General features: G+C 46.6%; 1 protein-coding gene and 1 long non-coding RNA gene across 2 annotated transcripts in view; one reads left to right on the forward strand and one right to left on the reverse strand.

Annotated features, from left to right (window-relative positions):
* Positions 1-9,404, reverse strand: part of MAPKAPK3 (MAPK activated protein kinase 3) — a 52,526-nt gene extending 43,122 nt beyond the window's left edge. The window contains exons 1-2 of the mRNA XM_048068739.2: positions 9,001-9,404; positions 8,060-8,406 (exon numbers count right to left, since the gene is read on the reverse strand). Of these exons, the coding sequence (XP_047924696.1) occupies positions 8,060-8,284 (225 nt within the window). The 5' untranslated portion in view covers positions 8,285-8,406; positions 9,001-9,404. The remainder of the gene's footprint in view (positions 1-8,059; positions 8,407-9,000) is intronic.
* Positions 6,435-8,319, forward strand: LOC106042819 (uncharacterized). Its single transcript, XR_001211319.3, has 3 exons — positions 6,435-6,559; positions 7,532-7,645; positions 8,186-8,319. It is a non-coding gene; the product is annotated as an uncharacterized lncRNA (long non-coding RNA).
* Positions 9,405-11,719: the final 2,315 nt, after the last annotated feature.

The raw sequence follows: 11,719 nt of genomic DNA on the forward strand, positions 1-11,719 counted from the left end.
GGAACTTTTTCAGGGTCGAGTAAATAGTAACTACAAAAGCATTTGGGGATGCAACATGGTATATATGATTATGTAAATAAATAAAATGTTTTATTTTTTAAGCTGCCGTATACAGTGAATTGATTAGCACAAAAGAGTCTTCATGTGCACAGGATTCACCTAATAAGTTTCTTAGTTTCACTTTGGCTCTTGCTCCCAATGACAGTGGCAGCCTCCTTCATGCTTCCTGTGAATTTAACACAGCATGAAGATAATCTCTTTTTTTTCCAGTTTAACCGGCAGCAGGCTACCATGACAAGTCACTTATTTGCAGACAAGACTGCTCTTATACAGGGTGCTACCGCATATGGACAAAAATGCACTAAGGAAAAAAAAATGAAGATGCGCGTGAACCATGATACTCAGGTGTAGCCTTGATTCTTCTGAAATTATAGAAGATGTTATCAGTTTTTTCCAGTCTGAGCATCTTTCTCCACGGTATTACCGTAAGTAAATGAGGCAGAAGTCACTTGACTAGTAGATGAACTTTAAAATTCTTCCTTATCATTCCCTTGCAACTAAAGCTAATTTGCAAAATCCAGTTATCTGGAAGGAGAGTCCCAGCTAGCATGAATCAGCAAGGTTTTCCTTTAGTCAAATGGAACATGAGGATTTAGACTCTACAGGGAGGAGGGAGAGAAAAAAGAAGGGTCTTCTAGTCTAAAGAGGATGTCAGCCGATAAGCTGCATCTGACCCATACACGCACACTCCGCCTTTAAGCACGTTCCTCAAGGTTGAAGTAAGACGCAAACCTATAACACTTTGAGATCTTTAAGTCTGGGCAAAGACAGGGGAACACACCTTGATCTGCCAGAGCTTTGCTGCTACACAAGTCAGGGTACAACTTGTGCCAGCTTGCTAGTCAACTGGAAGAGAACACAGTAGGTGCAAAGCTGCAGCTACACAGTATGTTTTGTGAGATGATTTAAGGGTTTTATAGCATTTACCTTTCTGTTTGCACTTTATGAACTGCTATTGAACCTAGTAGGTATTCACTACACACGGTTTTATTATTTCAGACCAAGAATATCTTATTTTTTATTTTTAATTTCTTGTTATATTTCAAATAAGGAGAAAGACCAGTCAAGAATATCAGATCATCAAAGTAAATTGATGAAGTCCACCTTTTTTTAATTAACTAGTCCAACTCATGCTCTGAAAAGTGCCATTCTGGCCCAAATACGTACAAAGTGCTGAAAGACTCAGGTCTTGAATGACTCACTGGTTTAAAAACAATTCTTGTAGCAGCAGAAATGACCCACTTTTTAATCGACTGGATGTTATTTTAGGTATTTTGTGCATGTTTACGTAATCCCTACCAAGATTGGCACTGAAGGATAAAATTCAAGGACCAGTCTCATGCTATCCATATTTTAGGTACTCCTCCATACACTGGGGGCTGCCATTTGACTGGAACTTTTCTGAACTCATGTTCATTTTACACTGTTTCTGGCTTTGATCTACCAACACATAGCTCCTGGAGTTTATTACTCATACTCAGCTGTGTTACTGACACTGAATTTACTGTAGCATGAGATAAACCAGTATAAATAGGCTGCAGGAAACGTGGTAGGTAAGAGGGAACTACAGAATATTTCACTTAAAGTACTAATTTCCTCCTGAAACACACAGTCACTCCAGTAAAGCAAGAGCTCCTTCATCCTGCACAAAACCTAACCAACAATTATACTTGGTTCCCCTGAATTCCCACCACAGCTGTAGCTTAGCACAACATTATTCTTCCTTGCTCTGAAATGTTGAAACGTTTCATTCCTGATCTGGCATAATTTTCTTCTCTTCTAAAAATGCAATCTATAGCATCCAAGATGCTTGTTAACATTTCCTGTTCTACAATCAATCATCAGCCTAAAATAACCTTCACTTTCTCTATATGCATTGCCTGTGGTGTATTTTAAAAGTACCAGCCCTCTAGATAACTTGCAAAACAGATCATTTGACTGTACAGTCTCCTGCTTGTGAGCAACCCTGATCTGACTTCAGGGTATACTAACTGAAAACAGACTATCCAGTGATTAGCTTATGTGATGTAGTGTTATTTAACTTAATCAGAAACATGAAAATTGAGTGAGAGGCAAAAACACAGCTCACAAGACTAAATGAAATTAAGGACTATCTTTCTCCTCAGTGATTCCACTCTGGAAAGCAGAACCACATTCTCTATGTAGTCCTATGTGTGGTTTCCAAGATCCATTACAGGTAATGATTTCTTGCAAAATTTCTCTATTACCTGCTTCCTCCTGAGTACAAAGTTATGCTAATACTCTTGTGGATTACAGTAGAGACTCCTACTCTATTATTATCATTTATATCATTCACCAAAAGTACCTTAAAGCTAAAAGAAAAGGAGCCTGTTCATTTTAGTGTTTGCTTTTTGCTTTGTTTAATGACTGGGCTTCACCTGTTTGTCTTCAAATCAGCAAATCACGTACCCATTGTTAGCATTTAGCAGCACAGGACATTTTCCATGAGGCAGGTCATTGCTTAGCTCACTATTTGTTCTAGAGGATAAGACCTGTGAACTAGCAGGTCCATTCATATGTACTCCACCTTAGTCTGAAAGTCTCAGAACGACTGGAAGACAGACACGGTATATGGCATGTGTACACTGTGCTTAGGGAAGAAGCAACTTCTGTAACTACTTTACCGTTATTCATGTGAGTTTTCATATCAAAAGTATCAAACTACTCATAAAACAATGCACTTTGTTTTCCTGAAGTTCCAAAGATCTTTGTTTTGCTGCTATCTCTGAACTGACCTTCCTTTTCTTCTCCTGGAAAGAAGCAACATCTTTTTACCGAAGCTGAAGAGTATGCCAACATGTAACACTTCTTACATCCTGAAACATCCTGAAAACCGCAGAAGCAGAAAAATGCCAACAACCCAGCAAAAGAATGGTCTCTAGCTCCTATTTCTTGATCCCACCTTTCTGAGCTCTTTCTACCATCTTTCGCAAAAATAAGGTAGGCCAAATGCATTGAAACATTATTTTGACAGCACTTAGCAGGAATTTGTACAAATAAAGAAAAAGTGAGGGAAAAGAAAAGAACAAAGAGCTGGATTTTTTTTTCCATGGGAAGACAAGGCCCAGGAGCCCACATTTACCCTCACAGATAGTCAGCTATTCCAGTTTCCTCTCCCTAAAGAGGGAGGAGTGGGGAAAAACAGCACAGAACACCCAGGCTGATGACAGTGGTAAAGAAGCAGGGGTTACATTTTAGCCCCCAAAGGTAAAGTGAACAGAAGAGGGCAGGCTGGCAAAGAAAAGATAAAAATAGAAGTGACTTGACTTCACTTGACTGCTATTTCTGGATCAAATACAGAAAGAGATACGAGTTTTTCTATTTGCAAGGAAGAGATGGACCAAAACACAGTCGCCTTCTGGAAGGCCAGTCCTGCAGACCAGTTTTGTTTATGCTTCTACCCTTCTAAATCCCAGTGTTCTCCCTATTTGCAAACAGTGCTATTCAGCCAAAATGTCATTATGTGTCTGAGTAAACAGATTAGGTTTTCTGTAGCAGGACAGCAATGTGTGTGGCATTTCAATCTAACAGAAACAAAGCTGACAACACATTTTTAAAGCGTGTAGCAAATCATAATGCCAAGCAGAGTAAGCTAAGCCACGTAATACTTTAGGAAAATAACCAAAACCCCGCAGCATCTCTGGGAGGACGTCTTGTGTTTTACCACTCTAAAACGATTAGTGAAATCCTAACTAGTTCCAATTACAGACACAGACTAAAGAAGACAGCAGGACCTCCCAGTTACAGCATGTAGACCTCGACTGAAACATGGCTCTGGAGATGAACGTCTCTGCCTATTTGAGCCCTTTCCTCTTGAGTATCTCAGTTAAAATTCCTTCCATTGAGTAATTTCTATGCAGATCCTGGCTGTGATGGCTTTGTTCCCATACAAAAAAAAACACAACCAAACAAAAAAAAACTGCAGGCAGAAAGCAGTGCCATCTGCCAAATCAGAAGCTTCTTTAATGGACAAGTTTGTTGTGCAGGGGAACAGACTATCACACTTCATCTTCAGCAGCAGGAGTGATGTTCTTCTTTTCCTGGGAGCAGGTTACAGGGAGCACATTCACACTTGAAGTATCTGTCCACAAATATACACAGATATCAATGGATACTGCACAAGCAAACCTCCAAGAAAAAAAAATATCCATCTAGCAGCCCTTAGTTTTCTGTTCAGCTTGCAAATCAATCTTTACATTTCTCTTTACCTGTCAGACCAGGGTTTTCTTTTGTGACAGCTTCAACAGCCTCCACTTTCTATTCCTGCAAGTAAATGATAACCCAGCCGTCGCACCTAAGAAGTGTGAGCGATTGCAAGGCTGAAACACCAAGGCCCTATTGTCCCTACACAGAGCTGTGCACTGCAGTTGTCTCCGAACAGATTTTTTTCCAAAGTTTCCGTTGGTTTTTTTCATGATGATTTGCTCTGAAGTTCCAGCTGGAGCAGGGTCAGGACTTGCATGGCCCAGTTCAGGTTTCACAAGAAACAACGGCAAACTTCTCTGAATATTTTCATCCTTGCAAATATCTTCAGGGCTAGGAAAAAGACCTTTCTATTCTTGCCAATTAACCAAGCACAGTTTTTATCCTTCCTTGTTGGGTAATCTTCTCATTAGACCATCTTTGGAGAGAATAGCAGATTCTCTCTGGGCTGCTGGCAATTTTGCTTAATTGCATATTTAACTTTTTATTCAGCACTTAAACTCATAACACTGAGAAATACATGCACACAAGCAGCAAAGTATTATCTGCCATTTAAGCTCCCTAGAGCTCTCATAAACATCTTCATATTTCTGTCCATTTTGGAAGACAAGAGCACACATTCCACATCTGGGGGAATGACACACATACGTAACACAATTTCAGTGATATATTAACCACCACTGACAAAACTCCAGTTTGGCAACGGCAAACTTCAGTCTTCAATATATTTTAAAAGTTCTGAAAAAAATTGGCCTAGTCACTCAATGCTAAACAGAAGCTGATGTTAGAGGATCTACTACAGGTTCCTCCTCCCCATCAGGCAGAGGACATTCTGTCATGGCACAGCAACTTTAGTTCTCCTCTCCCACTCCACAGCTCTCAGCACTGAATTAAAACATTTTACAGATGGTAGTATCCAAAGGAATGTATTTCCCCTTGGAAATCTCCCCTCTGGAGAGCTACAAAATTTGTTCCGGAGCACACCTGATGCCACTGGATTGTGCTCTCGAATGACAACTATTTTAAAATGCTTCCATAAAACCTCTGAAGTGTGAATGGTATATAATGTGTCCCCAGCACCTGAGGGAATGAGCCGTGCTGGAGATGGTTTATAGTGATTTGGACAATGACCAGACATGCAAAGATCCTAACGAAGTCCAGCACACACGGTCCATGTGGCAGAAGTTTGTACAGACTGCCCAAGCATCACACGCCAGCGCGCTGGCAGCGATGAATTGGAGAGATGGGATGGGACCGACGGTGGATGTTGTGTCCAGCCAGCCTCAGCAATATGAAGAAAATCTCTCTGCCCCACTACAGGTCTGCATCTCGGTTGTGGAGAAATTGCCCCAACAGGTCCAGCACCTTGAAGAACGTATGCCTTCCTCCTCACCCAGACGGAGCAGTATCTCATCCGTTAAGAGTCAGCATTTTCCTGCTCGAGGCAGAGAGTACCAGGGACGCACAGCGCATGGCACCCTGTGGTTTTATCTGCATGACCTTGGCGAAGACATGAGGAAGTGGGATGGTGAAACCTACCTTGACCCTAGCAGCTCAGGTACGTGAACTGCAAGGAAACACAGCAGCCAAAAGGAGTTCTCCTAGGAAAACTGCTGCTATAATTTCTGCTAGAACTTCAATACAAACTGGAGTCAAAGGCAGCCAAGTGCTATTGACATCACTAATGCATTTTTCTCCACCCCTTTGGCAGCAGACTGCAGGCCAGTTTGCTCTCACTTGGAGGGGCCTCCAGTCCACCTGGAGTCGACTGCCCCAGGGATGGAAACACCGCCCTGCCATTTGCCATGGACTGATCCAGACAGGGAAGCGTTCCCAAACACCTGCAAAATGTCAGTGACATCATCGTGTGGAGCAACAGAGCAGAAGGTTTTTGAGAAAGGGCTATTCCGTACTCTGTGATGTCACGCTCAGCAATAAAAGGTGGGAAAGGGGAAGGAGAGGGGGGGGTTCTCATTAGGAAGACGTCTGTCCTCCCACACAACTGCTATGCGTATTGAGGCCCTGCTTCCCAGGACGTGGCCAAACATTGCTTGTTGATGGGAAGTAGAGGACTCTTTTCTCTCTCTCTCTGTGCATCCATGCAGCCTTTGCTTGTTTTTTTTCACCCTCTTCCTTTTCCCTTTAATTAACGTATCCTTATCTCAACTCATGAGCCTTTTTTTTTTTTTCTTTCCAGCATACTTTCTTCTCTTCCTCTTCTTCTGAGGAGGGGAAGTGAGAGAGCGGTTGTGGTGGAATTCAGCTGCCCAGCAAGGTAAAATCACCACAATAGTGAACCTGCTAAACTCTACAGAAACAGCAGAACAGTTTCCATATTAACTTGAAGGAATACTATCCTTCATCACAGTATGCTAAGTATGGAAATTAATGTTGATAGCCCTTCAAGTTAACTCACTTGTCCATGAATATTTTAGCAGAAGGATCTGATTAACGGATCACACTTCAGAGTAGCAAAACCCAACGCTCCCCTGGGCAGGTGTGAAACCCCAGTGCTTCCCAGGCTGTTTGCCAAAACTTCCAGTTTCCCTGATGATAAACCTTTGTGAGTCAGCTACACGTAGATAATACACAAACAGTGATAAAGAAAATGAGAGTGCTGGAAACATGTACATTAATCAGCATGCTACTGTATTATAACCTTTTCTATTTCACCTATTAAAATTATTTTTAATATACAAAGCTACCAGGTATTTCCAGCCTCCTGCATCAGGGTGCAAGAAATCTACTGGGCATGGCAATTCTAGCTCGATAAAGGGAAGACCACATCCAGACCCCGGCAGGCCTTCTGGCTGCCCAGTAACAGATTTGTCCTGCTGGCAGCAAATGCAGAGCATGAGGTTTATGAAGCAGAAGGGTACCCAAAAGTCTTCTAAATATCCTAATTAATCACATCAACTTCAGCAAGAACTCTATAACATTTCTTAAGACATTCTCATGACAATTACTTCAACTGCTTTTCAGTCCTGCCATACTGAACCAAGCTAGTTCTCATTTGGGTTAGGTTTAAAAAAAAATATTATTTTTCATTTTTATCATGCGGTCTAAAATCATCAAGGAAATCTTCAGGTTAAAAGCTGCAGAGCGAAAGGCAGACAAGCTTAATGTTCTCTAATTAATGGCTACTGGTCCGTTTATTGAAGTTATGCATATCATCATAAATTCCTTCTCATTTTCAGTTAACAGCTAAACTTACTTGCCAATACTGGTGTTGTGTGTGTTTTCCCAGGTAATAAATACCCTTCTGGAATCAGATCACAAAGAAAAAGAGGAGAGTAACAGAGTAAACTGGAAATGCCCCTTAAAAAGCCAAAGGAGATCCTCCTTCCAAAGTTGAATATTTGTGAGTCTGCCTCTACCAGCTTTGCATCTACAATTAATAGTGCCCTTCAAAACAACTTCAAAGGGAGAAAAGCCTGAAGACCAACGGACATTTAAATACTTCCCAGTTCAGACCTATTTCATTGCACAAGATCCAAAACAGTTTCATTCCCAAGTATTGCATAACATATTCCTTCAAAATCTAGCAAGCTTTCTCACAGAACAGAAACTCATGCAGAATTTTCTGGAAAAGACTCAGGTTTGGGCCACTATGCTGTAAGCAATACAAACGTCCCCATGTACTGGAGTTCTTCTTCGTGCAGCCCTCTTTGTGAAATGTGAGGAGCAGAACAAGTAGCTTTTCTGGGGCTTTAAAAGCGAACCCTGGCCTCCAAAACATAAACAAGGGAAAGAAAAAAAAAAAGAGCCTACATACCTTCAAAGCACATTTCTGCCCTGTCTCCTTGTTGAAACACTCCAGTACTTTGCCATTGATTCCTAACCCTAACACCCGTTTGGAGAGTTTGTAGTCATCCGTAACTGCATGTTTTTTTATCTCTAGTTTGACATGGGCTGCTCCCCCAGGCAAGGATTTCACGATGCTCTTGCTCTCCACGTGGCTCTCTGGCTGGGATTCCTGTTCACCTTCATTTTGTTCCATATCAGGGAAGAGTCTGAGGCTACCGAGATGCCCAGCAGATACCCTGTGGGTTATCCTCTGCAGAGTCCCTCCTGGTGATCAAACCCAATGCTTCAAATAGTCCATTTGCTCGCCATTTAGCCCTGAATAAAAACGTAAATGAGCATTACTATTAGCAACGGATGCGAATTAACTGTGTGCCACCTAACCGCTTTCTTTCCTAGCAAGGTGAGCAAGCACCCAGGAGACCAAAGGCGGAGGGAGGGAGGGAGGTTCCCCTCAGGACGCACACTTGCCCCAGCTGCGCAGCCCAGCTGTCCCACGCACACAGCCATCGGCCCGCACTACAACTTTCTGCTTTTATTGCCTCGGACCGAAGTCTGTGCGGCAGCACGACGAGACGGCGGCCTCTGCCCCGAGGAGCTTGCAGAAGCACGCTGACAACCTGCCGCCCCTCCGCGCCGTGCCGACACCCGCACGGCGGCCCCAGCGCCCGAGGCCGTGCGGGAGCCACGAGCAGGGCCGCGGGGCCGCCTCACCCCGCGGGGGGCCGCCGGGCCCCGGCCCCTCAGCAGCGCGGCCCCCGGGGGCGCCGGGCCCTCGTCCCCCCGGACCGGGCCGGGCCGGAGCCTTCAGCCCCGCGCCGAGGGGAGGTGGAGGAGGAGGGCAGGATGGCGCTGAGGGGTAGCGAGGCGCAGGGGGCTTGGGCTCTGCCGGGGGGGCTCGGAGGTCGTTACCTGCCCGTGGCGGCGCGGCGCGGCCCCAGCCGAGGCTTCCCGGTGCGGAGTCCCGGAGGGCGGCGTCTGCCTGCGCCCGCCCCGGGCAGGTGCGCACCGCCTCCTCGCGCCCTGGGGCCGCTGAGGGGAGCCTGGCCCCGGGGGTGAGCCCCGGGGGGCCGCGGGAGGCGGCGGTCTGCTCGGCCGCCGCCTCGTCCCCGGGGCGCGCTGGGGGGAGCCTGCGGCCGGTCCCCGGGGAGGGCGAGGGGCAGGGGGGTGCTTAGCGGCGGGGGGACCCTGAGGCACCGGCCGCGGTCCTCGAGTGCCGGGGGCAGCGGGGGCGAAGCGCCCGAGGCTGCCCGCGGGCGAGGCGCGGTGCGAAGGCCTCCTCCCCGGGAGGAGCAGGTCGAAGAAAAGAAATAATAAATGAAACAGAAGAAAAGGGCTGGGAGAGGCGCGGCTGCCTTCCCGGCTGCGGCCTTGTGCCGCAGCGCGCCCGTGCGGCCGCCCCGGGCAGGGAGCGGCCCCGCGGGCAGCCCCGGGGGGCGGCCGGGCCCCGGGACGCGGAGAGCCCGGTGCCCGCGGCAGCCGCCGGCCGTGGCCGTCGCGGTGCGGCTGCGAACCGCTGCGGTGCTGCTGCACGCGACGATGAGTCAGCGGAACGGAGCCGTGCCGCCGGAAAGCGCCCAAAGTTCGCCTGCTTTGCGAGTTAAAAAATACATCTGCCGTTTTACGTAACATCACGGCCTCCGGAGGTCTTGCAGTCAGGGAAATCATTAAAAGCGCTAATGAGCGCTTTCTCCAAGGGATAAAAAGTGGCGCGGCCGAACGGGATGCGGGATGCAGGCCGCCGCGGGATGCGCCGCCACCGCCCTCCGGCCTCGGCCTTCCCTCCAGGCCTGCGGCCGAGCTGAGCTGCTGCAGGGCCTGGTGCCCCGTCCAGCTCACCTCTTCTGGGCTGGTCAGCCCCAGGGGACCGCGGCCATTTCCAGCCTCACCTCCCAGGGTTTGGCTTCCAGCCTTCTCAGGCTTTGCACCACCTCCAGCAGTGGCAGTCTCAGAGACGCGTGCGTAACTGTAAGCTGGCAGGCTGGAAGCCCTCAGTTAACACCGTGCCGTAGTCTGCAGCTTGCTCCTACTTGCCTTCCCACAGCTTCTGCCTTTACTGTTTATTTGTCCTGAATGGTGATTTCCTTCTCTTTGCAATAGATAGCTACAGTCCTCCCCCCAGTGCACAGGCACTGGGGGCCAGACCCTTCAGAAAACACATCAGTCTCTCAGCTCTCTCAGTTTATAAATTCAGGAATATTCTCACTCACACTGATTTGTTACTCCCATTCACGGCCCACTTCTTATCTTTCCATGCAACTCCTACAGGGTCTATGGCTGACCAAAGCAAGCAGTCATTACAGTGGCTAGCGCGTTAAAGCCAGGGAAAACATTAGACATGGGAAACTGCCAAAAATCTAAACAGATGTCTACTGAAGGAGTTGCTATTTTTTCACAGTGTCTGCAGCTAAGAATTTCATGAAGAAATTATGACTCCTCCTAACTATTTCAAGAATGAGCTTCTCCAAAATAAGATTTGCATGGAAAGAGAGGAGGAAAGATGAGAGGATAAGGCAGGGTTCTTCTGGTTGCAGTTAGCTGGTTCTACACATCTGTTAGGAAGCCTCCTGAGAAGGTTCCTCAGAAGAGTTCAACTGGTAGTATATGAAACAGTTTGCATATCACTGCCTGAAGTGATTCATTCTTGAAAGCTATGCTTATCTGGGTTCACTACTCGATACTGTCTATATATGCTTTTAGCAAAGTTCACCATTCTGCCAGCAACCAGTAATAAGCTTAAACATGGCAAAGACCTTAAAAGTCCCGTGTGAATCATGGTTAATAAGGCCTTACACAAACCCTCTGCTAATTTCACCCTCCATAAACTTTGAAAAAGCCTTTGCAGCACAGCCCAAGTATCAAATAGCCTTGCAGTAGACAGGGATGACCACAGCTGAGGCAGAAAAAGCAAATATATCCCCTTGTTCTTTGTGTTCATTCTTCTATCTTGGATAGGTTGTCCAAGCACAAAGTGTATCTCTATTCCAAAGCAAAGGCAAAACACAAACACCAAACACAAAAATCTGGCCACGTGGGGCAGTCCAAAGGCAGTCTCTTTTAGGTGCTCCTCCAGCGAGAGGTCTCTGCCGTAGTGACCTGGTGTGGTGTCTCGGCGCGACTGCCTCTGCAAATCCCTGTGGGAGCACCCACCTGGAAGCTCCTGCACTTGTAAATCCCGGCCTTTGCAACCCACACACAGTTTGCAGAGAGCCAGGAACATTCATTTGTGCAATATCCTCCTCTTAAGCTGCTTAAGGTTTTATAATTTCTCCAACAAGCTCTTAGGGAGGAACAAGCATGCTGAGGCCAGGCACACATCCTGGAGCTAACAAGTGGGTTAACCGTTTAACCCCAACACCTCTGACAACGTAAAGGCAGCAGGCAAGTGCAGCGCGGTCATCTTGGCGGCACTTGTCCCCCCGTCTGGCTCTGGGAGCATTTCGCACAGCGCCTGCTTTCAAATGTCAGGCTTAGATCTCGCTGGGAATTACATTTCACATGATCAAAAACTTACACTGCGGATCCTGCAGCTCCTCTTTGTGCTCATGGCAGGTCGAGCCGCGTTACAATGCTTTGGAGATGCTTACAGAGGAAACGCTGACAGGCCCGCTGCAGCTTATTGTGCCGGGGG

Source organism: Anser cygnoides, chromosome 10, assembly GCF_040182565.1.
Source record: "Anser cygnoides isolate HZ-2024a breed goose chromosome 10, Taihu_goose_T2T_genome, whole genome shotgun sequence".
NCBI classification, from domain to species: Eukaryota; Metazoa; Chordata; class Aves; order Anseriformes; family Anatidae; genus Anser; species Anser cygnoides.